The sequence below is a fragment of the Scyliorhinus torazame genome, chromosome 1 (assembly GCF_047496885.1).
Source record: "Scyliorhinus torazame isolate Kashiwa2021f chromosome 1, sScyTor2.1, whole genome shotgun sequence".
Classification (NCBI taxonomy): Eukaryota; Metazoa; Chordata; class Chondrichthyes; order Carcharhiniformes; family Scyliorhinidae; genus Scyliorhinus; species Scyliorhinus torazame.
Genome location: NC_092707.1, coordinates 384,676,881 through 384,703,037, shown reverse-complemented (window position 1 = coordinate 384,703,037; position 26,157 = coordinate 384,676,881). Strand labels below are relative to the sequence as shown.

Sequence of the window (26,157 nt, the reverse complement as noted above, 5' to 3'; positions counted from 1 at the left end):
CCAGTGACAATACCATTGCACCAGTGCACCACTGCCTGGTTGGGCCATTGAATATATTCAGAGCCTATCCCTGCTCCTACTTCCAATGGTTTTGTGACATCTCCTGGGGAGTTGAAAAATTAAATAAAAATCTACTGAACTGGAGATCGGCAATTGATCTCAAATTGAGGGGTGGGCCGAGGGCAGTTGGAAAATTCTTCTCTGAGCACCTTAGATGGTCAAAATTAGTCTCCGAATACCATACTGGCCTGATTAGTGTTACCTACCTCGCTCTCGTACGTTTATTTACATTAAAATTGTCCAATTATTTAATTTATTAAAATTTGGATGGACTCTGGGAATTTCCCTGGCTATAGCCAGGAAGAATAATTAACTTGAAGGTGTGATACGATTTATTTCGAACAGGCGCCTCTGGCCAGTATGGGGATCAAAGCCACGATCTTGTGTTATTAGCACCATGCTCTAACCATCTTAGCCATAGCTCTAACCATCTTAACTAAACAGCCACCAAATAAATTAATAGACTAGCTTTGAATATCAATTCAGTTCCATCTAATTACTGACATGCTGCAATTATATAAAAGGTTACCTCAGTGCAACAGCAGAATGACATTTAAAAAATGAAAGAATGTGTGAATAGAGACATCAATGACAGAACAGCTAAATTAGATAGGTGAGAAAATTGTACTCCGCCACACTCTGTAACTTCATGGCCTGGAATATCCCTCTTTTCACTGTTAACATCAAGCCAGAGAACTAACCATAGTTCAACGAGGAATATAGAGGAGCATGGAAGAGCAGGGTCATAAAAAGAGGTGTCAATCAGGTGAAGCTACAATACAGGATGCCAAATAGTGGAGCAGCACGCTACAGACAGAGCTCAACTGATCAAATCAAACCTCTGCAGTCCTGCCACATTTAGTTGTGAGTGGTGGCGGACAACTAACTAAAGAAGGAGACTCCATGAACAGCCTTGTCCTCAATGAGCCCAATGCAAAATTAATGTAACCACCTTCAGTCAGAATTACCAAGTGGATGAAGACCCCCTCCTCCGAACCCAGTCTGCAGCCAATTTGATTCACTCCACATGATATCAAGAAACAGCTAAGCACATTGGGCACAGCAGTGACTATTGGTCTCGGCAACATTCCAACTGGTATGGTGCCGATGACGTGTGCTCCAGAAATGGCTGTACGTCTAGTCAAGCTATTTCAGTAGAGATGCAACACCAGAATCTACCCAACAACGTGGAAAATTGCTCAGGTATGTCCTGTCCACAATGCAGCCAATTACCTTCACCACCTCTTCCCCCTCCCCATCAGTCTACCCTCAATCATCAGAAGGTGTAATTGACAGTGTCATTAAGCAGCACTCACTCAGTTTGGATTCTGCCAGGACAACTCCACTCCAACCCTCATTGCAGCCTCGGTCCAAAAATGGACAGAAGAGTTAAATTCCAGTAATAAGGTCAGAATGATTGTCCTTGTCTTCAAGGCAGCATTTCACTGAATGTGGCATCAAAATTCCCTCGTAAAATTGAAGTCAATGGGAATCAGGAGGAAAGCTTTCCATTGAGTGGTCATACCTAGCACAAAAAAAGATGGTTGTGGTTTTCAGAAGCCTATCATCTGAGCCCTGCAAACTATTCAAGGCAGTGTCCTAGGCCTAACCATATTCGGCAGCTTCATCAATGACCTTCCCACTGTCATAAGGTCAGAATTGGGGAAATTCAGGAATGATTGCACAGTGCTCAGTACCATTCATAACTCCCCAGATAATGATGCTGCCTGTGCCCTTAAGCTGCGAGAACTGAACGACATTCATTTTTGGGCTGATAAGCGGCAAGTAAAATTTGCACTACACAAGGGCCATCTCTAAGAATCTAACCACCTCCCTTTGCCAAATCCCCCACCATTAACATCCTGGGATGGGAAATCATCATTGGTTGGAAACTTAACTGGGCCAGTAACATAAATATTGTAACTGCAGAAGCAGACTAGAGGCTTGGTATTCTGTGTCAAGTGACCCAACTCCTGACTCCCCAAATTTATTTCCACCATCTACAAGGCACAAGTCAGCAAGAGTGATGGATTACTCCTGACTTGCCTGGATGAGTGCTGCTCCAACAAAACTCAAGAAGTTTGACACCATCCAGGACAAAGCAGACTGCTTGATTGGGATCCCAGCTAGCTTCTTAACTATTTACTCCCTCCACCACCAGAGCACAGTGGAAGCAGTATGTACTATTTATAATATGCACTGCAGGAACTCACCAAGCTCCTTTGGCACCAAAACCTCAATAGGCTAGAAACAGCCTAGAAACACAAGGGCAGTAGACAGAAGGGAACACCGCCACTGGCAAGTTCCCCTCTAGTCACACATCATAGTCACACACCATTATTTCACTGTCAAAGTCCCGGAACTCCCTCCCTAACAGCAATGTGGGTGTACTTACACCGCATGGACTTCAGCAATCAACAGGTTGACTCACCAGCACCTTCTTAAGGACAATTAGGGATAAGTAATAAATGCTAGCTTTTCAAGCAACACCCACATCCAACAAATGAATAAAAATAAGGGAAAGTTGAAAGTAACATGGAAAATGAGCATTGGAACGCTGGACACACATAATCAGCACACAAAGAAGAAACACATTCGGCACTACAAGACTGTTAAGGAATTTGATTATTTTTTCCAATGTGTCATTAATAACATCTGTTAAATGGGAATAAAACATTGTATATCGACTATACAGGGCCTGATTTAAAACTGTATAAATGAAATTAATGAATTAAATATGGTGACAGCCGTGGCTTAGCCACTACCACCTGAGCCTCTTGAGTCAGAAAGTTGTGATAACCACCCCAGATGTTTGAGCACAAGATTTATGATGACTCACCAGTGCAATACTGAAAGCATGCTGCACTGTTGGAGTTGTTGCTTTTGGATGAGATATGTCTTCCCTTTCAGGTGGATGCAAAAGATCCCATGGCTCTGTTTCAAAGAAAAGCAGGGCAGTTCGCCCAGTGTTGTGCCCAATGTTCATCCCTTGGTCAATGTCACTAAATGTCAGATTGTCATGCCGTTAACCCATTGCTGTTTGTGGGTCCTTGCTGTGCACAATATATCTTCCACTATAAGTGGCCTGTTATGAAACCCAAATTTACCACATTGGAGAGTCCGGAGGTCAGGAACTTCAACTCTGGACAGACCTCAGACCCATTGTGCATGTACAGACTGAGAGCAGGCTACACATATGCGGATCAACACGTTTACATTTATTTATAAGCCCTGTGTGCTTGTGCATAAGGAAGTGGTCATGCGATCGGGGCAGAGTGCCGTCTACAAGAGGTAGCCAAGGCAGGGACAAGAGAGAGGGGACAGTGAGAGATCCCAAAGGGAGAAGGGACAGAGAGCAGTCCCAAAGGGAAAGAGGACAGAGTGAGGTACCAAAAGAATAATCCCAGAGAGGGGATAGGGACCGGGAAATGTCCCAGTTAAGTTAAAAAGAGAGGAGCAGAGAAAAATGTCTCCAAGTAAGAAAAGGGTTGCAGGTAGTAGAGCTTAAGTGAAGAGGGCTCTGAAGAAGCCCTGAAGATCCAGGAAATCAGCCAAAGGTTGGTGACTCCATGCTGTAGGTCTTCTGAGGCAATGGTGCCCCTTTGAAGTATTTGTGTTCTGTTCAATGTAGCTGAAGAGCTGGAATTGTGCTTGAGGGTTGGTGTTTGAGAAATCCAGGGGAACAGAATTTTGGGAGACAAAATTGAGACTCTGCGAGATGGGCTGTCATTGATGCCATCCGAGTTGGAGTGACCGTCGGTGAGAATTCCAATGTTAGATCTTCAAATGTGAAAACTGGAATCCCTCATGAGAGAGGCAGAGGTTCAGTAAGATTGGTTGACTCACAGAGGGGAGGCAGTATTGTCACTGGACTAGTAAACCAGAGACCCAGAGCAATGCGCTGGGGACCCAGGTTCAAATCCCGCCACTGCAGATGGTGAAATTTGAATTCAATAAAAATCTGGAATTAAAAGCCTAATGATGACCATGAAACCATTGATTGTTGTAAAAACCCACCTGGTTCACTAATGTCCTTTAGTGAAGAAAATCTGATGTCCTTACCTGGTCTGGCCTGCATGTGACTCCAGACCCACAACAATGTGGTTGACTCTTAACTACCCCTGAAGGGCAATTAGAGATGGGCAATAAATGCTGACACAGCCTGCAATGCCCATGTCCCATGAACAAATTTTTTAAAATGTCAGTGGGTTGTTGAGAAATACATGGACTCTGTCTTGGTCGCATCGGCCATTTATTGTGCAGTGTGGTGTGTTCAACTACAGTTGGCTTAATAATTCACATGAACTTCATATTAACACTGAATGTTTGAGTAGATGAGAGTTTATGATAGATACTATAAATTGTTTTATCTTTATGACTTTGCATGATAAAGTTTATTTTTGATTGTTCAAAACCCTTGGAATCTTGGGGCTTTCTTCACTGAGCACGTGTCTACTTTAAACAAAGCATTATTGGTCCCTAACTGCATCCTTCCAACAACCTGGGGGGAGGGTCTGGCTAAGGATCAAAACAGACTACATTTCCAAAGTACTTAATATGGCTGCAAAGTGCTTTGAGACATCTTGTGGTCATGATAAATTGAAGCCTTTATTCCAAACCCATCTGCCAATATCAATGTAATAGTAAAACGAGGGTTTGCATTAAGTTTCCAAATGACATTATGGGTTGATTTCATAAGAGATGAAATGTCTGTGTCTCATTATTGCTTCTGCAACCATTCATTTTCCTTTTGTTAATTGAGTAGGCCAGTGAGGAGGTTCAGGTATTTTTACTCAAAGTTTTGAGATGGCGTATGTTCAAAATAACACTCAAGGGATATAATTTTTTTTTATATTGGCTTCAAGTCAATGGGGAAATAGAGTTTGAAAGTGGGAAATTGAGGTGACTGTGACAAAGTTTGAAACTGTGGCTATCATCGCAGGTTGGGTGCCAACCAATAAGCCTCATGCTACAGAATCAGTGGAGGCATTGGGAGGAGTGGTGGAGAACCAGAGCTGGAGTGTGCATGTAAGCTGATCCATGTGGCAACGGCCTGCATGTGAATGAGAGAGGGGGAGCATTGGTAGGTGCTCCAGGGACCCCAGAGATAATGCCGAGGAGGCGGGAAGTGAAGCAAATGCTGGAGATGGGTTCTGCCAATGATTGGATAGTCATGAGTAAACTTAAAGAAGAGCAACTCCACTGTACAAAATAACAGGGCAGAGACGGTGGTGGAGGATGATGTGACCAATTGTTCCAAAGGCTGAGGGAAGTTGAGGAGGATGGGGAGAGATGACGCAAGTTGGAGAGGGTGTCATCTGTGACTGACACAAAATCAAAATGCTGGAAACAGAAAATCAACGCCGCCAATACTCAGCCGACCTGGCAGTGGCTGTGAAGCGTGAAACTCAGTCAAAGAGTCAGCAACCTGAAATGTCCCCTTTCTTCCTCTCTCCATAGGTGTTACCAGAGCTGTTGAATATTTCCAGCATTTCCTGCTTTACGTCACCTGTGATGAGAGTTAAGTACACAAGTGGCAGTTTGTCTACTCTCAGCCAACCGAGTAAAAGATTTAAAAAATGATTTCAAAATTTAATCAAATACCCCTGTGTGACTCAAAAATAAAAATGCTTCAAGCAATGCCACTGCGTATGAATGTGTGAGTTGGTGGGACATGCTGGCGGGAATCCCTGGTTAAATCTGTTTCTCCAATGTTATGCCATACACTGGGTCTGGGTTGTAGCATTCGACAGAACGTGTTCTTCCTGCCATTTCAGACAACTTGCATCTTTATGAACATTTCTGGAGCCTGCCTGCATCACAGTCAATCTCCCGGACCGGCCGGGAGCGCGGGTTCAATTCCCGTACCAGCCTCCCCGAACAGGCGCGGGAATGTGGCGACTAGGGGCTTTCCACGTAACTTCATTTGAAACCTGCCTGTGACAATAAGCGATTTTCATTTCATTTCCTTACTTGTTTTATTTTTGAAATAATTGTCACTCGATGGATAACCCAATAACTCTTGTGAGGATGTTGCTTTGAAGGGAGTTATCCGTAAGCACATCCTAGTTGGTACCGAATAGCAGGACCAGAGCTGCTCATTTGACACCTTAATTTCAGCACACCGCTCCCTTCAGGCACACAGGCTGGGTGATGTGTGTGTGTGTGTCTCTTTCCCTCCCAACCCCGTTCCTCCTGCAGCTCACTGCACCACACGCACACAAAACGTGTGCCCCTCCCACAAGGGCTGTACTTGGTTCTTCGATCGCTGCTGCTGCACTCAACTAGCATGAGCTGCAGTAACAGCAGCAGCAGCAGGAGTACCTGAGTTGTCAGCTGAACCGCGTCCAGTGCCCCATCCCTCCCTCTCTCTCTCGCCTCGCCTTCCCCAAATGTGAACGCTCAGAAAGAAATCACTGATTGGGATTTTTTTTAAACAGAAGCAACGAACATGGAAGTTAAGCACGACCGGCTGCCCGAGGAACCCTACGATCAGCTCAAACTGAAAACAGGACCGAGGGAGGCGACTCAGAGCCCTGCTCGAGGGGCTCCCAACTTGTACAGTGCCGCCAAGAAGAAGGACTACACTGTGTCAGTCTATCTCAATAACAGGGGGAAAAGCGAGCATGTAAGCCATTTGTTTTTATTTCTGTATCAGGACAAAGAGGAGAATTGCAGAGGTAATATAGAGGGTGGGGGCCCCTGCTGGGTTGAAGCATGAAACATTTGATACATAATTTAAATGCTTTAAATAATTTGCCATTTCTGTGCATGTTCTGGAAGTACAATAAATTATAATAAAATATATGTATTTAAGGGACTGCAAAGTCATAAATTCCCTTTGTTTTTACTTGAAGTTGTGCCTAAATATATCCAGGGGACGCAGCCTCTGAACTGCAGTTACTTGTGAAATTAACTTTTTTAACATGGCTTCATATCAGTAGCCAGAGAGAGAAGGAGGTTTCTGGTTGCTGTTGGAGACTGGAGTGTGTTTAGAGAATGAGGCGTCGAGTGAAGGATTCCCCGTCTAACAAGCCAGCGCAGAGCCCTGCTTTAAAACACAGAGAAACAATCCTTAGCCAATGTAGTCCCTGCAAGTTCCTAAGATAAATGGGGAAGTGTGCAGTGGGTTGATGATACCAGATTTCTTGTGGGGTAAGTGAAGGCCAGGGATGGGGGAGTGGGTGGGGTAGGTGTTCAGATGACAAACTGATGGAAGTGAACTTTTAACTTGTAAATATTAGCTCATGCTGACTTGGAGTGAGTGGGAGGTAAATTCATCCAAAATATTGATCGGTGGCACATTTGGTGACTTATTTGAATGTAAGTGTCCACTAATTACATTAGTAAGTATCAGGTACAAGCATGACTTTCCGATACACTAGATTTTACTCTCTTGGCATGCCATTCACTGGCTGTGACTCAATGAAGTTCAAGCCAGCTAGCTACTCCATCGTCCAGTTGGATTAAGTAACTATCCTGTTTGTTGCACTTGGCTAATCATCTGCTTTAAATGTCCCCAATTCCACACCACATAAATGGCCCTTGAATCTGTGCCTTTGATTTCCCCGTGCACATAGTTCCCACTCTTGCCCAGAGCGAGCTTCGGGATGCATGTTTCCCAGAGGAACGGGCGAAAATCACAGACTTGAGTCACACTTTGGTCGCTTCTGTCCTCCAGCCTCTGGCGAAGGTCACCCATCTGAGGAGACCTGAGTTGTCAACCCTCCAGAGTTGGTCTGGAGTCTCGGGCAATTGAAGATCTATCTCCAGGACACAGCTGTGTGCCACTCTGGGGAAAAAATCATCGGGACATTAAAAAAGATGGTTGAATGTTTGAATGTTTCTCTTCAACAGATGTAAACATATTGAAGGGGGGGGCATTGGCTGACATTCGAGCATCATCCGATTAGGAAAGCAAAAAGACTCATTTCCCAAGACCAAAGACATAGGAGCAGAATTTACCATTTGGCCCATCGACTCTGCTCTGCCACTCAATCTTGGCTGATTGTTTCTCATCCCCATTCTCTTGCCTTTTCCCCGTAATCCCTGATCCCCATATTAATCAAGAACCTATCTATCCCCGTCTTAAGATGATACAAAGATATGCAGAATGACAGATAGTATTGAGGATACATGGCGGACTGCAGAAGGACTTGGAAAGGCTAGGAGAGCGGGCAAAGAAGTGGCAGATAGAATACAATGTGGAAATGTGTGAGCAACTATTCATTCCTGTCTGGAACAAAAGCAAAATGGGTAGGAGGGCCAATCCATAGCTTACAAAGGAAATTAGACATAGTATCCGATCCAAGGAAGAAGCACAGTAGCATAAGTGGATAGCACTGTGGCTTCACAGCACCAAGGTCCCAGGTTCGATTCCCCGCTGGGTCACTGTCTGTGCGGAGTCTGCACGTTCTCCCCGTGTCTGCGTGGGTTTCCTCAGGGTGCTCCGGTTTCCTCCCACAGTCCAAAGATGTGCAGGTTAGGTGGATTGGCCATGATAAATTGCCCTGAGTTATCAAAAAAAGGTTAGGAGGGGTTATTGAGTTACAGAGATAGGGTGGAAGTGAGGGCTTAAGTGGGTCGGTGCAGACTCGATGGGCCGAATGGCCTCCTTCTGCACTGTATGTTCTATGTTTGTTCTATGTTCACACAGATTGGCCAGATGAAGAATAGGTCTGAGGATTGGGATCAGTTTAGAATTCAGCAAAAAAGGACAAAGGGAGTGATTAAGAAGGGGAAAGTACAGTACGAAAGGAAGCTTGCAGGGAACATAAAGACTGACACTAAGAATTTCAATAGATATGTGAAGAGAAAGAGATTGGTAAAGAGAAATGTAGGCCCACTGCAGACAGAAACAGGGGAATGCATAATAAGGGACAAAGAAATGGCTGAGCAATTGAATACCTACTTTGGTTCTGTCTTCACAAAAGAGGACACAAATCAGATACCAGAAATATTGGAGAATGAAAGGTTTAGTGAGAGGGAAGAACTGAGGGAGATCAACATTAACAGAGAAATGGTGCTGGGATTGAAGATGGATAAATCCCTGGGGCCTGAGAATCTGCATCCCAGAGTGCTTAAGGAGGTGGCTCTGGAAATAGTGGATGCATTGGTGGTCATCTTCCGGGATTCTATAGACTCTGGAACTGTCCCTGCAGATTGGAGAGTAATTCGCGTCACTCCAATATTCAAACAGGGAGGTAGAGAGAAAGCAGGAAATTATAGACCAATAGGCCTATCAGTAGTGGGGAAAATTCATGAATCCATTATCAAGGACTTTATAGTGGAACATTTAGAAAGCAGTGGCAGGATCAATCAGAGTCAGCATGGATTTATGAAGGGAAAATCATGCTTGACAAATCAGTTGGAATTCTTTGAAGATGTAACCAGTACAGTTGACAAGGGGGAGCCAGTCGATGTGGTATATTTGGACTTTCAGAAGGCACTTGACAAAGTCCTGGATTATTGTGCAAAATTAAAGCGCATGGGATTGGGGGAAATGTATTGAGGTGGATAGAAAACTGGTTGGCAGAGAGGAAACAAAGAGTAGGGATTAATGGCTCCTTTTCAAATTGGCAGACAGTAACCAGTGGGGTACCACAGGGATCGGTGCTGGGACCCCAGCTATTCACAATATATATTAATGATTTGGATGAGGGAGCAAAATGTAACATCTCAAAGTTTGCAGATGATACCAAGTGGGGTGGGAGGGTGAACTGTGACAAGGATGCAGGGATCCTAAGCAAGATCTGGACAGATTGGGTGAGTGGGCAACTCAATGGCAGATGCAATATAATTTGGATAAGTGCGAGGTTATTCACTTTGGAAGCAAAAACAAGAAGGCAGATCACTACCTGAATGGTTGTAAATTGGGAGTGGGGAGTGTGCAGCGGGACCTGGGTGTCCTTGTGCACCAGTCGCTGAAGGTAAGTATGCAGGTGCAGCAGGCGGTAAAGAAGGCTAATGGTATGTTGACCTTCATTGCAAGAGGTTTCGAGTATAGAAGCAGGGATATGTTGCTGCAATTGTACAGGGCCTTGGTGAGGCCACACTTGGAGTATTGTGTGCAGTTTTGACTTCCTTCTCTGAGGAAGGATGTTCTTGTTCTCGAGGGAGTGCAGTGAAGGTTTACCAGACTGATTCCAGGGATGGCAGGACTGTCCTATGAGGAGAGATTGACTAGGTTTGGATTGTTCTCGCTGGAGTTCAGAAGAATGAGGGGGGATCTCGTAGAGACTTATAAAATTTTAACGGGACTAGACAGGGTAGATGCAGGGAAGATGTTCCCAATGATGGGTGTGTCCAGTACCAGAGGTCACAGTCTGAGGATTCAGGGTAAACCATTTCGGACAGAGATAAGGAAACATTTCTTCACCCAAAGAGTGGTGAGCCTGTGGAATTAATTACCACAGGAAGTAGTTGATGCTAAGTCATTGAATATATTCAAGAGGCTGCTATATATAGCACTTGGGGAGAATGGGATCAGAGGCTATGGGGAGAAAGCAGGATTCGGCTATTGAGTTGGACGATCAGCCTTGATCGTGATGAATGGCGGAGCTGACACGAGGGGCCAAAAGGCCTCCTCCTGCTCCTATCTTCTATGTATCTATATTATGCACTTTGGAGGTAGGAATGGAGGCATAGACTATTTTCTAAATGGGGAAATGCTTAGGAAATCAGAAGCAGAAAGGGCTTGGGCGTCATTGATCAACATTCTCTTAAGATTAACGTGCAACACTTCCGGTTGCGGTGATGCCTTGCTAGCCGTACGTTTCGGCGGCTCCAGCTCCGATGGACCTTCGGGCTCTTTTAAGAGCCCCAACGGGAAATTTTTGGGCGACGCAACCCGGTGTGGGGTGAGTGAGAAGGGAGTCCCCCCCCCCCCCCCAACGAAGGAGGAAAAAAACGGCGGCGGCGGCTGCAGCGCGAGGAATCGTCGACCAAAGAGACAGAAAGGGAGAAGCACAAGATGGCGGCGGAGAAAGCGCAGGCGACATGGGGGCCCAAGCAGGATGAATTTTTGAGACGGTGCGTGGAGCTGCTGAAGAGGGAGGTGCTGACCCCGATGCTACAGCCAATTGAGGGGCTCAAGGAGACACAAAAGACCCAGGAGACAGAGCTCTGCGTGGTGGAGCAGAAGGTGACGGATAATGAGGACGAGATCCCGGGCCTGGCACAGACACAGACGCACGAGGCACTTCATAAAAAGTGTACTGAAAGGATCGAGGCCCTAGAAAACGGAGCGCGAAGGAAGAACCTTCGGATACTGGGTCTCCCTGAGGGTGTGGAAGGAGTGGACTGTGGAGCTTATGCAAGTACGATGCTGAGCTCACTGATGGGTGCTGAGGCCCCTACGGGCCCCTTGGAGGTGGAGTGGGCACATCGGATCCCGGCGAGAAGACCAAAAGCGGGAGAACCACCCAGGGCGATAATCGTGCGATTTCACCGCCTTAAGGATAGAGAAGAGGTCCTGAGATGGGCTAAAAAGGTGCGGAGTAGCAGATGGGAGAATGCAGTGGTACGGGTGTACCAGGATTGGAGTGCGGAGGTGGCGAGAAGGAGGGCGAGCTTTAACCGAGCCAAGGAGGTGTTGTATAAAAAGGTGAAGTTCGGGATGCTGCAGCCGGCAAGACTATGGGTCACGTATCAGGAGAGACACCATTATTTCGAGACGGCGGAGGAAGCATGGACCTTTATCAAAGAGGAGAAATTGGATCGGAACTGAGGGACTGATGCTGCAGGAAATGTTATTGTTAATGTTATGGTTGAAGTTAATTGAGAAGTAAATTGGGAAGGGGGGAGACATTGGGAAATGTGGGCGCCGGTGAGGGGGGAAAGACGGGACATAGATGGAGAATGAGGAAGGGGAGGGGGAGGTGAAAGGGAGCTGCGCCACAAGAGGCAGGTCAGGTAAAGGGATGTTCCCGCGCCAGAAAGAATATGGCGGGAAGACAGGCGCAAGGCGGATGGGAGTTCCCCACATGGGGGGGGGGGGGTCGAGGAGTGAGCAGGAGTAGCCGGGGTCAGTTGAAGTCAGCTGACTTACGGAAGTAATATGGGGGGAGCAATCACGCTAGAAAGAGATCTAGCGGGGGGGGGGGGGGGGCGGGGAGGACAACTGGGTTGCTGCTGCGGAAATCCAAAAGGAAATGGCTAAAGAGTGGGTGGACGGGGATGGAATGCGACGCTGGGGGAGCGAGTGGGAGTGCGGAGGCGGAATATGGGACTGGCCTAGAGAAGGTAATGGCTAGTCGACACGGGAGGGGGGCAGGTAGCCCCCTAGTGAGGCTGATCACGTGGAACGTGAGAGGCCTGAACGGACCAATAAAAAGGGCCCGAGTGCTTGCGCATTTGAAAGGACTAAGGGCAGACGTGGTTATGCTCCAAGAGACGCACCTAAAGGTGGCGGACCAAGTTAGGTTAAGGAAAGGATGGGTGGGACAGGTGTTCCACTCAGGACTAGACGCAAAGAACAGAGGGGTGGCCATTTTGGTGGGGAAACGGGTAGCATTTGAAGCAAAGAACATCGTAGCAGATAGCGGAGGTAGATATGTAATGGTGAGTGGCAGGCTGGAGGGAATGGAGGTCGTGTTGGTTAATGTATATGCCCCGAACTGGGACGATGCGGGATTTATGAGACGGATGCTGGGGCGTATACCGGACCTGGAGGTAGGAAACTTGATTTTAGGAGGGGACTTTAATACTGTGCTGGACCCGGGGCTAGATAGATCCAGCTCAAGGACCGGAAGAAGGCCGGCAGCGGCCAAGGTGCTTAAGGGGTTTATGGACCAAATGGGGGGAGTGGATCCATGGCGATTTCTTAGACCTAGGGCTAGGGAGTTCTCCTTCTTCCATGTCCATAAAGTGTACTCCCGGATAGATTTTTTTGTTTTGGGAAGGTCGTTGATCTCTAGGGTGGAAGAAGCTGAGTATTCAGCCATAGCGGTTTCGGACCATGCCCCACATTGGGTGGACCTGGAATTAGGAGAGGAAAGGGAGCAGAGAGCACTCTGGCGATTAGATGTGGGATTGATGGCGGATCAGGGAGTGTGTGCAAGAGTGCGGGGGTGTATTGAGAGATACCTGGAGGTCAATGACGACGGCGAGGTCCCTGTGGGAGTGGTATGGGAAGCACTAAAAGCGGTGGTCAAAGGAGAGCTGATCTCCATTGGGGCCCATAAAAGGAAAACAGAGGCCAAGGAAAGGGAAAGATTACTGGGGGAGATTTTAAGGGTGGATAGGGAATTTGCAGAGACCCCGGAGGAGGGACTGTACAGGGAGAGGAGACAACTCCAGACGGAGTTTGACCTTCTGACCACCAGAAAGGCGGAGGTGCTGTGGAGGAAGGCACAGGGGAGGAGGTATGAATATGGGGAAAAGGCTAGTCGCCTGCTGGCTCATCAATTGCGAAAGAGGACAGCAGCGAGGGAGATAGGAGGAATTAGAGACGAAAAGGGAGACACGGTGCGAAGAGCAGGAAAGATAAATTAGGTGTTCAAGACCTTCTATGAGGAACTGTATAGGTCTCAACCCCCAGAGTGAGAGGAGGGGATGCGGCAGTTCCTGGATCAATTGAGGTTCCCAAAAGTGGAGGAGCAGGAGGTGGTAGGCCTGGGGGCACCGATTAGGGTGGACGAGGTTATTAAGGGACTGGGAAGCATGCAAGCAGGGAAGGCTCCGGGACCAGACGGGTTCCCGGTGGAATTTTACAGAAAATATGTGGACTTGTTGGCCCCGTTGATGGTGAGGACGTTCAATGAGGCCAGGGAAGGGGGGACTCTACCCCCGACAATGTCGGAGGCGACAAAATCGCTAATTTTGAAGAGGGATAAAGATCCGTTGCAGTGCGGGTCCTATAGACCTATTTCATTATTGAATGTGGACGCCAAATTGCTGGCAAAGGTACTGGCATCGAGGATAGAGGACTGTGTCCCGGGGGTGGTGCACGAAGACCAGACTGGGTTCGTAAAAGGGAGACAACTGAATGTTAACGTGCGACGACTATTAGGGGGGATAATGATGCCCCCAGGGGAGGGGGAGGCAGAGATAGTGGCGGCAATGGATGCAGAGAAGGCATTTGATAGGGTGGAATGGGAGTATTTATGGGAAGTGTTAAGGAGGTTTGGGTTCGGGAACGGGTTTATTAGCTGGGTCAAACTTCTTTATGGGGCTCCAACGGCAAGTGTAGTTACGGGTCGACAAAGATCGGAGTATTTCCGACTATATAGGGGAACAAGACAGGAATGCCCGCTGTCTCCATTGTTGTTCGCGTTGGCAATTGAACCTCTGGCCATGGCGTTGAGAGACTCCAGGCAATGGAGAGGGGTGATTAAAGGGGGAGAAGAACACCGAGTCTCGCTATACGCAGATGACCTATTGTTATACGTGTCGGACCCAGCGGGGGGGATGATAGAGGTTATGCGAATGTTGAGGGAGTTTGGGGATTTCTCGGAGTATAGGCTAAACATGGGGAAGAGTGAATTATTTGTGATACATCCAGGGGACCAGAGTAGAGAGATAGAAGGCCTGCCTCTAAGGAAAGTGGAAAGAAACTTCCGATACCTGGGGATTCAGATCGCTAGGAGCTGGGGAACCTTGCACAGACTTAATCTGACATGGCTGGTAGAACAAATGGAGGAGGACTTCAAGAGGTGGGACATGCAGCCTCTGTCGCTGGCGGGCAGGGTGCAGGCAATTAAGATGATGGTCCTCCCGAGGTTCTTATTTATATTTCAATGTCTCCCTATACTAATCACCAAGACCTTTTTTAATAAAATAGACAGGAGCACCACGAGCTTCGTGTGGGCAGGGAAAGTTCCGAGAGTAAGGAGGGGGTTCCTTCAGCGTAGCAGGGACAGAGGAGGATTGGCACTACCGAACTTGGGTGATTACTATTGGGCCGCCAATGTGGCAATGATACGTAAATGGATGATGGAGGGTGAAGGAGCGGCGTAGAAAAGACTGGAGAGAAAGTCCTGTAAAGGGACGAGTTTAGAGGCGCTGGTGACGGCGCCGCTACCGTTCTCGCCAAAAAAGTTTACCACGAACCCTGTGGTGGCGGCAACATTGAATATCTGGGGACAGTGGAGGCGGCAGAGAGGGGTGCGGGGTGCCCTGGTGGGGTCCCCAATTAGGAACAACCATAGGTTCGCCCCAGGAAGAATGGATGGAGGATTTCAGAGCTGGCACCAGTTGGGAATTAGGAGGGTGGGAGATTTATTTATAGATGGGACTTTTGCGAGCTTGGGAGCATTGGAGGAAAAGTATAAGCTGCCCCGGGGAAACTTCCTGAGATATATGCAGGTGAGGGCGTTTACTAGACAACAGGTGAGGGAATTTCTGCTGCTCCCGACACAGGGGACTCAGGACAGAGTGCTTTCAGGGGTGTGGGTCGGAGAGGGCAAGGTGTCAGAGATATACCGAGAGATGAGGGAAGAGGGGGAGGAGTTAGTGGGCGAGCTAAAAGGAAAGTGGGAAGAAGAACTAGGGGAGGAGATAGAGGAGGGTGTGTGGGCTGATGCCCTAAGCAGGGTAAATTCCTCTTCCTCATGCGCCAGGCTTAGCCTGATTCAATTTAAGGTACTACATAGAGCACACATAACGGGAGCAAGATTGAGCAGGTTCTTTGGAGTGGAGGACAAATGTGGGAGGTGCGGCGGGAGCCCGGCAAACCACGCACATATGTTTTGGGCGTGCGCGGCACTGGAGGGGTATTGGAAGGGAGTGACAGGAGTGATTTCGAAGGTGGTGAAGGCCCGGGTCAAACCAGGCTGGGGGCTAGCTCTATTTGGAGTTGCGGTTGAGCCGGGAGTGCAGGAGGCGAAAGAGGCCGACGTTGTGGCCTTTGCGTCCCTAGTAGCCCGGCGTAGGATCCTACTCATGTGGAAGGAGGCGAAACCCCCCGGACTGGAGGCCTGGGTAAACGATATGGCGGGGTTCATTAAACTGGAGCAGATAAAGTTTGCCCTGAGAGGATCGGCTCAAGGGTTCACCAGGCGGTGGCAGCCATTTCTCGACTACCTAGGGGAACGTTAGAGGGAAGACAGATGACCAGCAGCAGCAACCCGGGGGGGGGGGCGTGGGGGTTTTAGTTTAGTTTATGTCAAAAGATTATGGGGTTTAGTTATTTGTGTATTGTTAAAAATTTCTTTACTGTTACGTTTGCTTTGTAAGAGGGAAAAAATTGTTGTTTGGGGAAAAATTTTCAATAAAATATATATATTTTTTAAAAAGGTTAACGTGCAAATTCAGTCAGCAGTTAGGAACGCAAATGCAATGTTAGCATTCATGTCGAGAGGGCTAGAATACAAGATTAGGTATGTACTTCTAAGGCTGTATAAGGTTCTGGTCAGACCACATTTGGAGTATTGTGAGCAGTTTTGGGCCCCGTATCTAAGAAAGGATGCGCTGGCTTTGGAAAGGGTCCAGAGGAAGTTCACAAGAATGATCCCTGGAATGAAGATTTTGTTGTATGACGAACTGTTGGGAACTCTGGGTCTGTACTTGTTGGAGTTTAGAAGGATGAGGGGGGATCTTATTGAAACTTATAGGATACTGCGAGGCCTGGATAGAGTGGAGATGGATAGGATGTTTCCACTTGTAGGAAAAACTAGAACCACACACACACGCAGACACAGGAGGATGGATGGAAGAAGTTTCTTTCCATTGGTGTAGGAAGGTGATACATCACAAAGGTAGATTGTGTTGGCTGACTAATGGCTGGGGCTTGGGGATGAATTAATGTGACAAAACCTCCAGGAATACATTTAATCACAGTTGGCAACCCTGGAGGAGACCCATAGAAAGGAAGCAAACACAATGAAAATTCTGATTAATAACTTATTCCTTTAAAGTTATTTTTTAAAAAATGCTTTCTAAGGCACTTTGCAAATGTGAAAGGGGAACAATGGATCCTGAGCAAAAAGAAAAGTGGTCAAAGAGGTGAGTTTTAAGGAGTTTAGAGTGGAGGGGTTTCCAACATGCCGAGGTAGTTGAACGCAAGGTCACAAATGGAGGAGCAAAGGGAGGACATGTGCAAAAGTCCAGAGGAATAGAGAGAGCGTAGACAGGTTGTAGGAGGGGTTTAACAAATCTGGAGAGGTAAGACCTTTGGGTGGTTTAAAAAGAAGAATGAAGATTTTAAATTTCAGACACTGGAGGATCAGTGAAGGATGGAGATGATGGATACGTGGGTCTTGATGTGAAATAGGATAGAGGCTGCTGAATTTGGAGTGTGCTGGTTCATTGAGGGTCGAGGATGAGATGCTGATGATGGGAGTATTGGAAAGTTCAAGTCTGTCAGTGACCGTGTCAAGGATGAGGGTTTGGGAAGCACATGGACTGAAGCTGAAGTGGAAGCAGGTGGTCTTTGTTTTGGACAGATATGAGGTTGGAAATTACTGTAGCAGGGAGTAACTGGGAACAATCTTGTTCAACCGAAGATAATAATAATAGCTTATTGTCACAAGTAGGCTTCAATGAAGTTACTGTGAAAAGCCCCTAGTTGCCACATTCCGGCGCCTGTTCGGGGAGGCTGGTACGGGAATTGAACCCGGGCTGCTGGTCTTGGTCTGCTTTACAAGCCAGCTGCTTAGCCCACTGTGCTAATCCAGCCCCGTGTATTTGGAAAGGGCTTGAAGGTTTTCCTTTATTCTTTCATGGGATGCGGGCATCACCTGCACGGTCAGCTTTTGTTGCCCATTCCGTTTGCCCTTGAACTGAGTGGCTTGAGGGCAGTTAAGACTCAACTATATTGCTGTAGGTCTGGAGTCCCATGTCGGCCAGACCTGGAAGGACAGCAAATGTTCCTCTCTAAAGGGAACAATTGTTGAAAGTTTCATCGTCAGAATTCAGTTCCAGATTTTATTAATTGCTTTTATCATAGAATTTACAGTGCAGAAGGAGGCCATTCGGCCCATCGAGTCTGCACCGGCTCTTGGAAAGAGCACCCTACCCAAGGTCAACACCTCCACCCTATCCCCATAACCCAGTAACCCCACCCAACACTAAGGGCAATTTATCATGGCCAATCCACCTAACCTGCACATCTTTGGACTGTGGGAGGAAACCGGAGCACCCAGAGGAAACCCACGCACACACGGGGAGGATGTGCAGACTCCGCACAGACAGTGACCCAAGCCGGAATCGAACCTGGGACCCTGGAGCTGTGAAGCAATTGTGCTATCCACAATGCTACCGTGTTGCCCCACGGTAATTTTAAATTTCACCAGCAGCTGTGGTGGGATTTGAACCTGCTGTCCCAGCCAATTCTGCCTGGGTCTCTGAACTACTAGTCCAGTGACATTACCACTACACCACCATCTCCCCTGATGGTTTTAGTCTTTCCATTGCTTAGCTGGAGGTTATTCATGAAGGCCCAACCTTGCCCCTCGGCTGAGGTGTGGTGATCCTCAGGTTAAATCGCCACGAGTCAGCTCTCCCCCCTTGGAGAGGAAAGCAGCCTATGGTCAGCTGGGACTATGGCAGCTTTACCTTACCTGTTTAGCTGGAAGAAACTGCTGCTCCAATGTTGGATAAGGGAAAGAAGCTGGAGGGGTCGAACCTGCTGGCATCTGTGTGAACATGAAGGTTGACCCTGTGTTTGCAGATGATGTCACCAAGAGAGAGCATGTAAATGAAGGAGGGAGGGGACCAGCAATATGTCCTCTTGGTTCTTGAGGTGATGGGGAAAGAAGCCAATGCTGGATACTCTTTGGTCACAAACAGATAGGCAAGTATGTAATCAAACAACTGCAGTACCAGTCAACCAGAATTCAGAGAAGAGGCATTGAATGGGATCAAGTGGTCAGTTGTGTCAAATATTGGAAAGGGTCTGAGAAGGACAAGGATGGACAATACAATGGTCATAGAAAATGTGGTTTATATAATCGACATAGAGACTGGAAAAGTCAGATGGGCAAAGGTAGCCCAGATGAGGATACATAAAAGGCTGGTTTAGCTCAGTGGGCTAGACAGCTGGTTTGTGATGCAGAACAAAGCCAGCAGCACGGGTTCGATTCCCGTACCAGCTTACCCGAACAGGGGCCGGAATGTGGCAACTAGGGGCTTTTCACAGTAACTTCACACTTGTGACAATGAAAGATTATTATTCTTAAAATGTTTTGGAGTTAGTTTCTTGGAACAGCATGTTATAGAGCCAGCAGCCAATCAGCTTTACCAGACCTGATTATTGTGCAACATGATTGGATTAATGCATGATCTCAACATGATGGCATCCCTAGGTAGCAGCGACCATAATATGATTCAAACATTCAGTTTGAGGGAGGGAGAAATGGGTCTGAGACTATCGGCCCGATCGAACGGCCTCGTGAGATCTAACGAAATGTAAATGCATTGGAAGCAGTTCAGAGAAGGTTCACTCGACTGATACTCGGGATGGGGGGCAGGTTGGGCCTGTTTCAGAACAGTGCCTGAGGAAAGGTAACCATTTCCAGCGACAGCTCACATGCGAGTCAAGAAGGGAAGCCAGCAGGGTTGGATACGAGGGATTAGGGAGTAATTCTAATAGATTAAATGGGCTCAGGAAAGTAGATGAGAGAGACTAGAAAGGAGGTGGGGAGTGAAGGCTTGTGTTTGGAGGCAGGGGAGAGATTCAGATTAGTGGGTAAAGGGGAAGGGTAGAAGCAGCAGAGGCAGCTGAATGGATTGTCCCTGTTTTGAGATTGATGCAGGAATCCACAATCTCATTCCAGTTGCTGTTAGATGTGAAAAAGCTTGCTTTTATACGATGTGCTTCTCATGATCATTATCATCTCAAAGCCAATGACAGCCATCTTTTTGAGGTGCAGTCAGTGGTTGTAATGTGGGGAGCGTGGCAGTCAATATGTAGATAGCAAACTCCCACAAATAGCAATGAGTTGTAGAGGAGAGGGGTTGGTAGCGGCTAAATCAAATTTAAACACCGTGTTATGACCCCTGAAGACAACGAGAACCTTGTTTAAAAAAAAAAAAGTTAATTTCCGAAACAACCAATGGAAATAACCGAAGGACGCGATTTCATTCTACCACTTTTACTGTAACAAACAAGCTAAAATTAACATAGATCAAATGTTAATTAATAGGAAACTAATGCATCAAACTATAGAAAAGATACTTTTGCATTAACAGGGCAGCACGGTAGCCTTGTGGATAGCACAATTGCTTCACAGCTCCAGGGTCCCAGGTTCGATTCCGGCTTGGGTCACTGTCTGTGCGGAGTCTGCACATCCTCCCCGTGTGTGCGTGGGTTTCCTCCGGGTGCTCCGGTTTCTTCCCACAGTCCAAAGATGTGCTGGTTAGGTGGATTGGCCATGATAAATTGCCCTTAGTGTCCAAAATTGCCATTAGTGTTGGGTGGGATTACTGGGTTATGGGGGTAGTGTAGAGGTGTGGACTTCGGATAGGGTGCTCTTTCCAAGAGCCGGTGCAGATTCGATGGGCCGACTGGCCTCCTTCTGCACTGTAAATTCTATGAAATCTATGAAACTAACTGACTCAATTGAGGTACGTCTTACAACCGTGCACCGCACTTCTGGCAGATTTGTAGCATTACAAGAACAAGTCCAGTGTTTCTCCCCACTCTCCAGCAGACTCACCTCTCCCTGCTGCATGAGGTCAAAACTATCAGCATCCTTCGAAAGTCATTCCACTCAGCCTGAGTCTTTCAGATCCAACTTCCACCAGCAGGGCTCACTTCGGCAATCTTTAAATCTCCAAAAACCCCAACTCTTCTGCCCCCTTCCTTCTGAAGAGAAAACAAACCCTTGCAGCTCATTGCTGTTTGCGGGAGTTTGCTATCTACTTATTGACTGCCACATTACTGCTTCTCCGCAGAATTAACTGCTTCGTTCCTCTCTCCCTGTGCCCCCCAAAGCAGCTGTCCCCTTTACCATGTTCGAGTGTGAAAACTTGTCACTTGATTTTAGTGGGGTTTCTGTGTGACTTTCACCCCATTGCAACCAGATCGTACAGGCCCAGCTCTGAGCTGGATTGCTTCTGGAATTTCCAACTTTGCATCAAGTCAAAGAAGGCATTTTAGAATATAACTGCCTTGTAAAGCCCAGGGTTTGTAATAAAATAAATGATTAGTGTGTCAGTATTACTGCTAGAAGCTGAAATTTACAAGCTTCATTTACTGGCAGTTTCAGAGCTGACAAAACATATGTAAATAAAGAGATTACTTGACTTTCACAGTCTCCAAACTGAACACAAACAGTCCTTTTTAATTAGACACTTAATGCGATTATATTCTGAGAACATGCTCAACCATTTTCAATTTATGAGATGACTTCCACTGCCGTCTGCCATATTTGACTGGATTCTGAGAGCTGCGAGCAGCCCAGTTCAAGCATCACTTCAATATCCCACAGGCAGCAATGAAATCATGATCTGATAATTATGGGGAAAGTAGCATTAGTGTTTATGTTACAGGACCAATAATCCCGAGGCTAATGATCCAGATACTAGTTCAAATCCCACCATTGCAGCTGGGGATTTGAAAACAATTGATTCCCCGCCGGAGTCAGAGATTTGGGCTTGGACCGGTCCCCAGGCAAGGTTCGGAAAACAATTTAAGTCCCCAACCAAGATAAGCTGATGCGAGTCCAAATCGGGGCAGGAGGCCGGCAGATTATTAATAAAATTTGTGTTGTCCCAGTTTGGAGCATAGGTATTAACCAGAACCACGGGAATGCCCGCTAGAGATCCACAGATGTCTGCCACTAGGGCCGGCCAAGATCTTAGAGGCAGAAATGCAAACCCTTTTATTAATTAATATTGCCGCACCCCTAGACCTACCCCTAAATGATAGATTTGTTCCACCCACCCCTTCCGCAGCCATGTCTGGTCTCTGACCCGCGAATGAGTCTTCTGCAAAAACACCAGGTCGGAATTTAAACTCTTCAGGCGAGCAAATAGTCTTGATCGTTTCACTGGACCATTCAACCCCCTGACATTCCAGGCGACCAAACAATGGGGTTCCCCCCCGCCCCATGAATTGGGGGGTCCCCCCTCATCTGGAGTCAGCCATTTCCACTGAAGAGAGATTGCCTGACCTATACATAACAGGTACAGCAACCAGGCCCACCCAATATGGCTGCCAAATCACAAGACTAAACAAAGAAATGTCTGCAGGATGTGGTAAACCAATGTATTGTGTTGTGTTGTGTTGTGTTGTACATGCCTGGGCTTGTCCCGGCTGGCTCCGCCTGTGGCTCCTCCCCTTGGGCTCATGTATAAAGGTGGCTAGACTCCGCCTCCGATCCAGTTCGGGACCAGAGGCCAGGAGGCTTGCTGTTTAGTGTATTAAAGCCTCAGTTACGTTCATCATGCATCGTGTGTTATTGATGGTGTATCAATTTAATAAACTAAACTTCTAAGATGAACTCATCACTCAAGCCTGATCGCCTGGAGCTGGACCCACAGGCAGCCGACGCCACTGCAACATTCGAGCACTGGCTAAGCTGCTTCAAAGCGTACCTCGGATCCTCCACCGAAGACTTCACCGACCTCCAAAAGCAGCAGATACTCAACGCATGGGTGAGCCCGCAAGTCTTTCTTCTCATCAGGGACGCCCCCTCGTACGGGGAGGCAATAATGCTGCTGAAGGGACAATATGTGAAGTCCATTAACGAGGTGTATGCTAGGCACCTCCTTGCCATGAGACGGCAACGCCCCGGGGAATCACTTGCAGAATTCCTGCGTGCTTTGCGTGTACTCTACCGGAACTGCGATTGTTGGGCGATATCGGCTTCCCAGCATGCGGAGCTGCTGATCAGGGACGCTTATGTTGCAGGCATGAAATCAAACTATATCCGCCAGCGATTACTAGAAGGGGGTACACTCGGCCTCCCAGAGACAGTGCAATGCTCCAACTCGCTAGAGGTGGCCTCCCAGAACATGGAGGCCTACACCTCCGACCGCATGGCACCCTCGTGGACCTTGTGGGCGCTGCCATCATCCGACCCGGGTGCGACGCAAGCCTGTGCCGCGCAGCGGCCCGCCAACGCCGGAGGCCCGAGGTGCTACCTTTGCGGCCAGGGTACTCACCCCAGACAACGCTGCCCTGCACGGAACGCGACTTGCAACGGGTGTGGGAGGAAGCCTGCAAAAGCCTGCCAGGCCCGATCTCCTCCTAAAACTTATAGGCCCAGCAGCGTGGCCTGCTGCCTGTCGGGGCCGCCCCCAGCTGCCGCGCCGCCCGCCATATGCGACCCGTGGGCGCAGCCATCTTCGCCGCCATCTTCAATTTCGGCCACCCGCCATGTGCGACCATGGGGGCCGCCATCTTTAACGCACCCTCCAACCGCCACGAGCGACCCACGGGGGCCGCCATCTTGGACACCATCGCCGCTGCCACCCGCCACGCGTGGCTCATGGGGGCCACCGCTACCTCCGACTGGCCTACCAACCGCCTTCTGAAACTCGCCTCCATCACGCTCGACCAGTCCCTGCCGCACCACCTCACGAAGTCTACGATGACCGTCTGGATCAACAGGCACGAGACATAAGAACATAAGAACTAGGAGCAGGAGTAGGCCATCTGGCCCCTCGAGCCTGCTCCGCCATTCAATGAGATCATGGCTGATCTTTTGTGGACTCAGCTCCACTTTCCGGCCCGAACACCATAACCCTTAATCCCTTTATTCTTCAAAAAACTATCTATCTTTATCTTAAAAACATTTAATGAAGGAGCCTCTACTGCTTCACTGGGCAAGGAATTCCATAGATTCACAACCCTTTGGGTGAAGAAGTTCCTCCTAAACTCAGTCCTAAATCTACTTCCCCTTATTTTGAGGCTATGCCCCCTAGTTCTGCTTTCACCCGCCAGTGGAAACAACCTGCCCGCATCTATCCTATCTATTCCCTTCATAATCTTATATGTTTCTATAAGATCCCCCCTCATCCTTCTAAATTCCAACGAGTACAGTCCCAGTCTACTCAACCTCTCCTCGTAATCCAACCCCTTCAGCTCTGGGATTAACCTTGTGAATCTCCTCTGCACACCCTCCAGTGCCAGTACGTCCTTTCTCAAGTAAGGAGACCAAAACTGAACACAATACTCCAGGTGTGGCCTCACTAACACCTTATACAATTGCAGCATAACCTCCCTATTCTTAAACTCCATCCCGCTAGCAATGAAGGACAAAATTCCATTTGCCTTCTTAATCACCTGTTGCACCTGAAAACCAACTTTCTGCGACTCATGCACAAGCACACCCAGGTCTCTCTGCACAGCAGCATGTTTTAATATTTTATCATTTAAATAATAATCCCTTTTGCCGTTATTCTTACCAAAATGGATAACCTCACATTTGTCAACATTGTATTCCATCTGCCAGACCCTAGCCCATTCACTTAGCCTGTCCAAATCCCTCTGCAGGCTTCCAGTATCCTCTGCACTTTTTGCTTTACCACTTATCTTAGTGTCGTCTGCAAACTTGGACACGTTGCCTTTGGTCCCCAACTCCAAATCATCTATGTAAATTGTGAACAGTTGTGGGCCCAACACTGATCCCTGAGGGACACCACTAGCTACTGATTGCCAACCAGAGAAACACCCATTAATCCCCACTCTTTGCTTTCTATTAATTAACCAATCCTCTATCCATGCTCCTACTTTCCCCTTAATGCCATGCATCTTTATCTTATGCAACAACCTTTTGTGTGGCACCTTGTCAAAGGCTTTCTGGAAATCCAGATATACCACATCCATTGGCTCCCCGTTATCTACCGCACTGTCAATGTCCTCAAAAAATTCCACTAAATTAGTTAGGCACGACCTGCCCTTTATGAACCCATGCTGCGTCTGTCCAATGGGACAATTTCCATCCAGATGCCTCGCTATTTCTTCCTTGATGATAGATTCCAGCATCTTCCCTACTACCGAAGTTAAGCTCCCTGGCCTATAATTACCCACTTTCTGCCTACCTCCTTTTTTAAACAGTGGTGTCACGTTTGCTAATTTCCAATCCGCCGGGACCACCCCAGAGTCTAGTGAATTTTAGTAAATTATCACTAGTGCATTTGCAATTTCCCTAGCCATCTCTTTTAGCACTCTGGGATGCATTCCATCAGGGCCAGGAGACTTGTCTACCTTTAGCCCCATTAGCTTGCCCATCACTACCTCCTTGGTGATATCAATCCTCTCAAGGTCCTCACCTGTCATAGCCTCATTTCCATCAGTCACTGGCATGTTATTTGTGTCTTCCACTGTGAAGACCGACCCAAAAAACCTGTTCAGTTCCTCAGCCATTTCCTCATCTCCCATTATTAAATCTCCCTTCTCATCCTCTAAAGGACCAAATATTTACCTTAGCCGCTCTTTTTTGTTTTATGTATTTGTAGAAACTTTTACTATCTGTTTTTATATTCTGAGCAAGTTTACTCTCATAATCTATCTTACTCTTCTTTATAGCTTTTTTAGTATCTTTCTGTTGCCCCCTAAAGATTTCCCAGTCCTCTAGTCTCCCACTGATCTTTGCTACTTTGTATGTATTTTCCTTCAATTTGATACTCTCCCTTATTTCCTTAGATATCCACGGTCGATTGTCCCTCTTTTTACCGTCCTTCCTTTTTGTTGGTATAAACCTTTGCTGGGCACTGTGAAAAATCACTTGGAAGGTTCTCCACTGTTTCTCAACTATTTCCCCATACACGAGTACTCGCACACCTTAAGAAACTTAAAGCAGATGTGGTCATGTTACAGGAAACGCACCTGAAACTGATAGATCAGGTTAGGTTGCGCAAAGGATGGGTAGGGCAGGTGTTCCATTCGGGGCTGGATGCGAAAAACAGGGGGGTGGCTATATTAGTGGGGAAGCGGGTAATGTTCGAGGCAAAGACTATAGTGGCGGATAACGGGGGCAGATACGTGATGGTGAGTGGCAAATTACAGGGAGAGATGGTGGTGTTGGTAAACGTGTATGCCCCGAATTGGGATGATGCCAATTTTATGAGGCGGATGCTAGGACGCATTCCGGACCTAGAGACCGGAAAGCTGATAATGGGGGGAGACTTTAACACGGTGTTGGAACCAAGGCTGGATAGGTCGAAGTCCAGGACTGGTAGGAGGCCGGCAGCAGCCAAGGTGCTTAA

At 47.5% G+C, this 26,157-nt stretch overlaps 1 protein-coding gene across 1 annotated transcript in view; it reads left to right on the top strand.

Annotated features, from left to right (window-relative positions):
- Nucleotides 1–6,325: 6,325 nt before the first annotated feature.
- The window catches only part of pld5 (phospholipase D family member 5), a 210,718-nt gene continuing 190,886 nt past the window's right edge, over nt 6,326–26,157 (top strand). Inside the window, exon 1 of the mRNA XM_072512476.1 lies at nt 6,326–6,688. Within this exon, the coding sequence (XP_072368577.1) occupies nt 6,512–6,688 (177 nt within the window). The 5' untranslated portion in view covers nt 6,326–6,511. The remainder of the gene's footprint in view (nt 6,689–26,157) is intronic.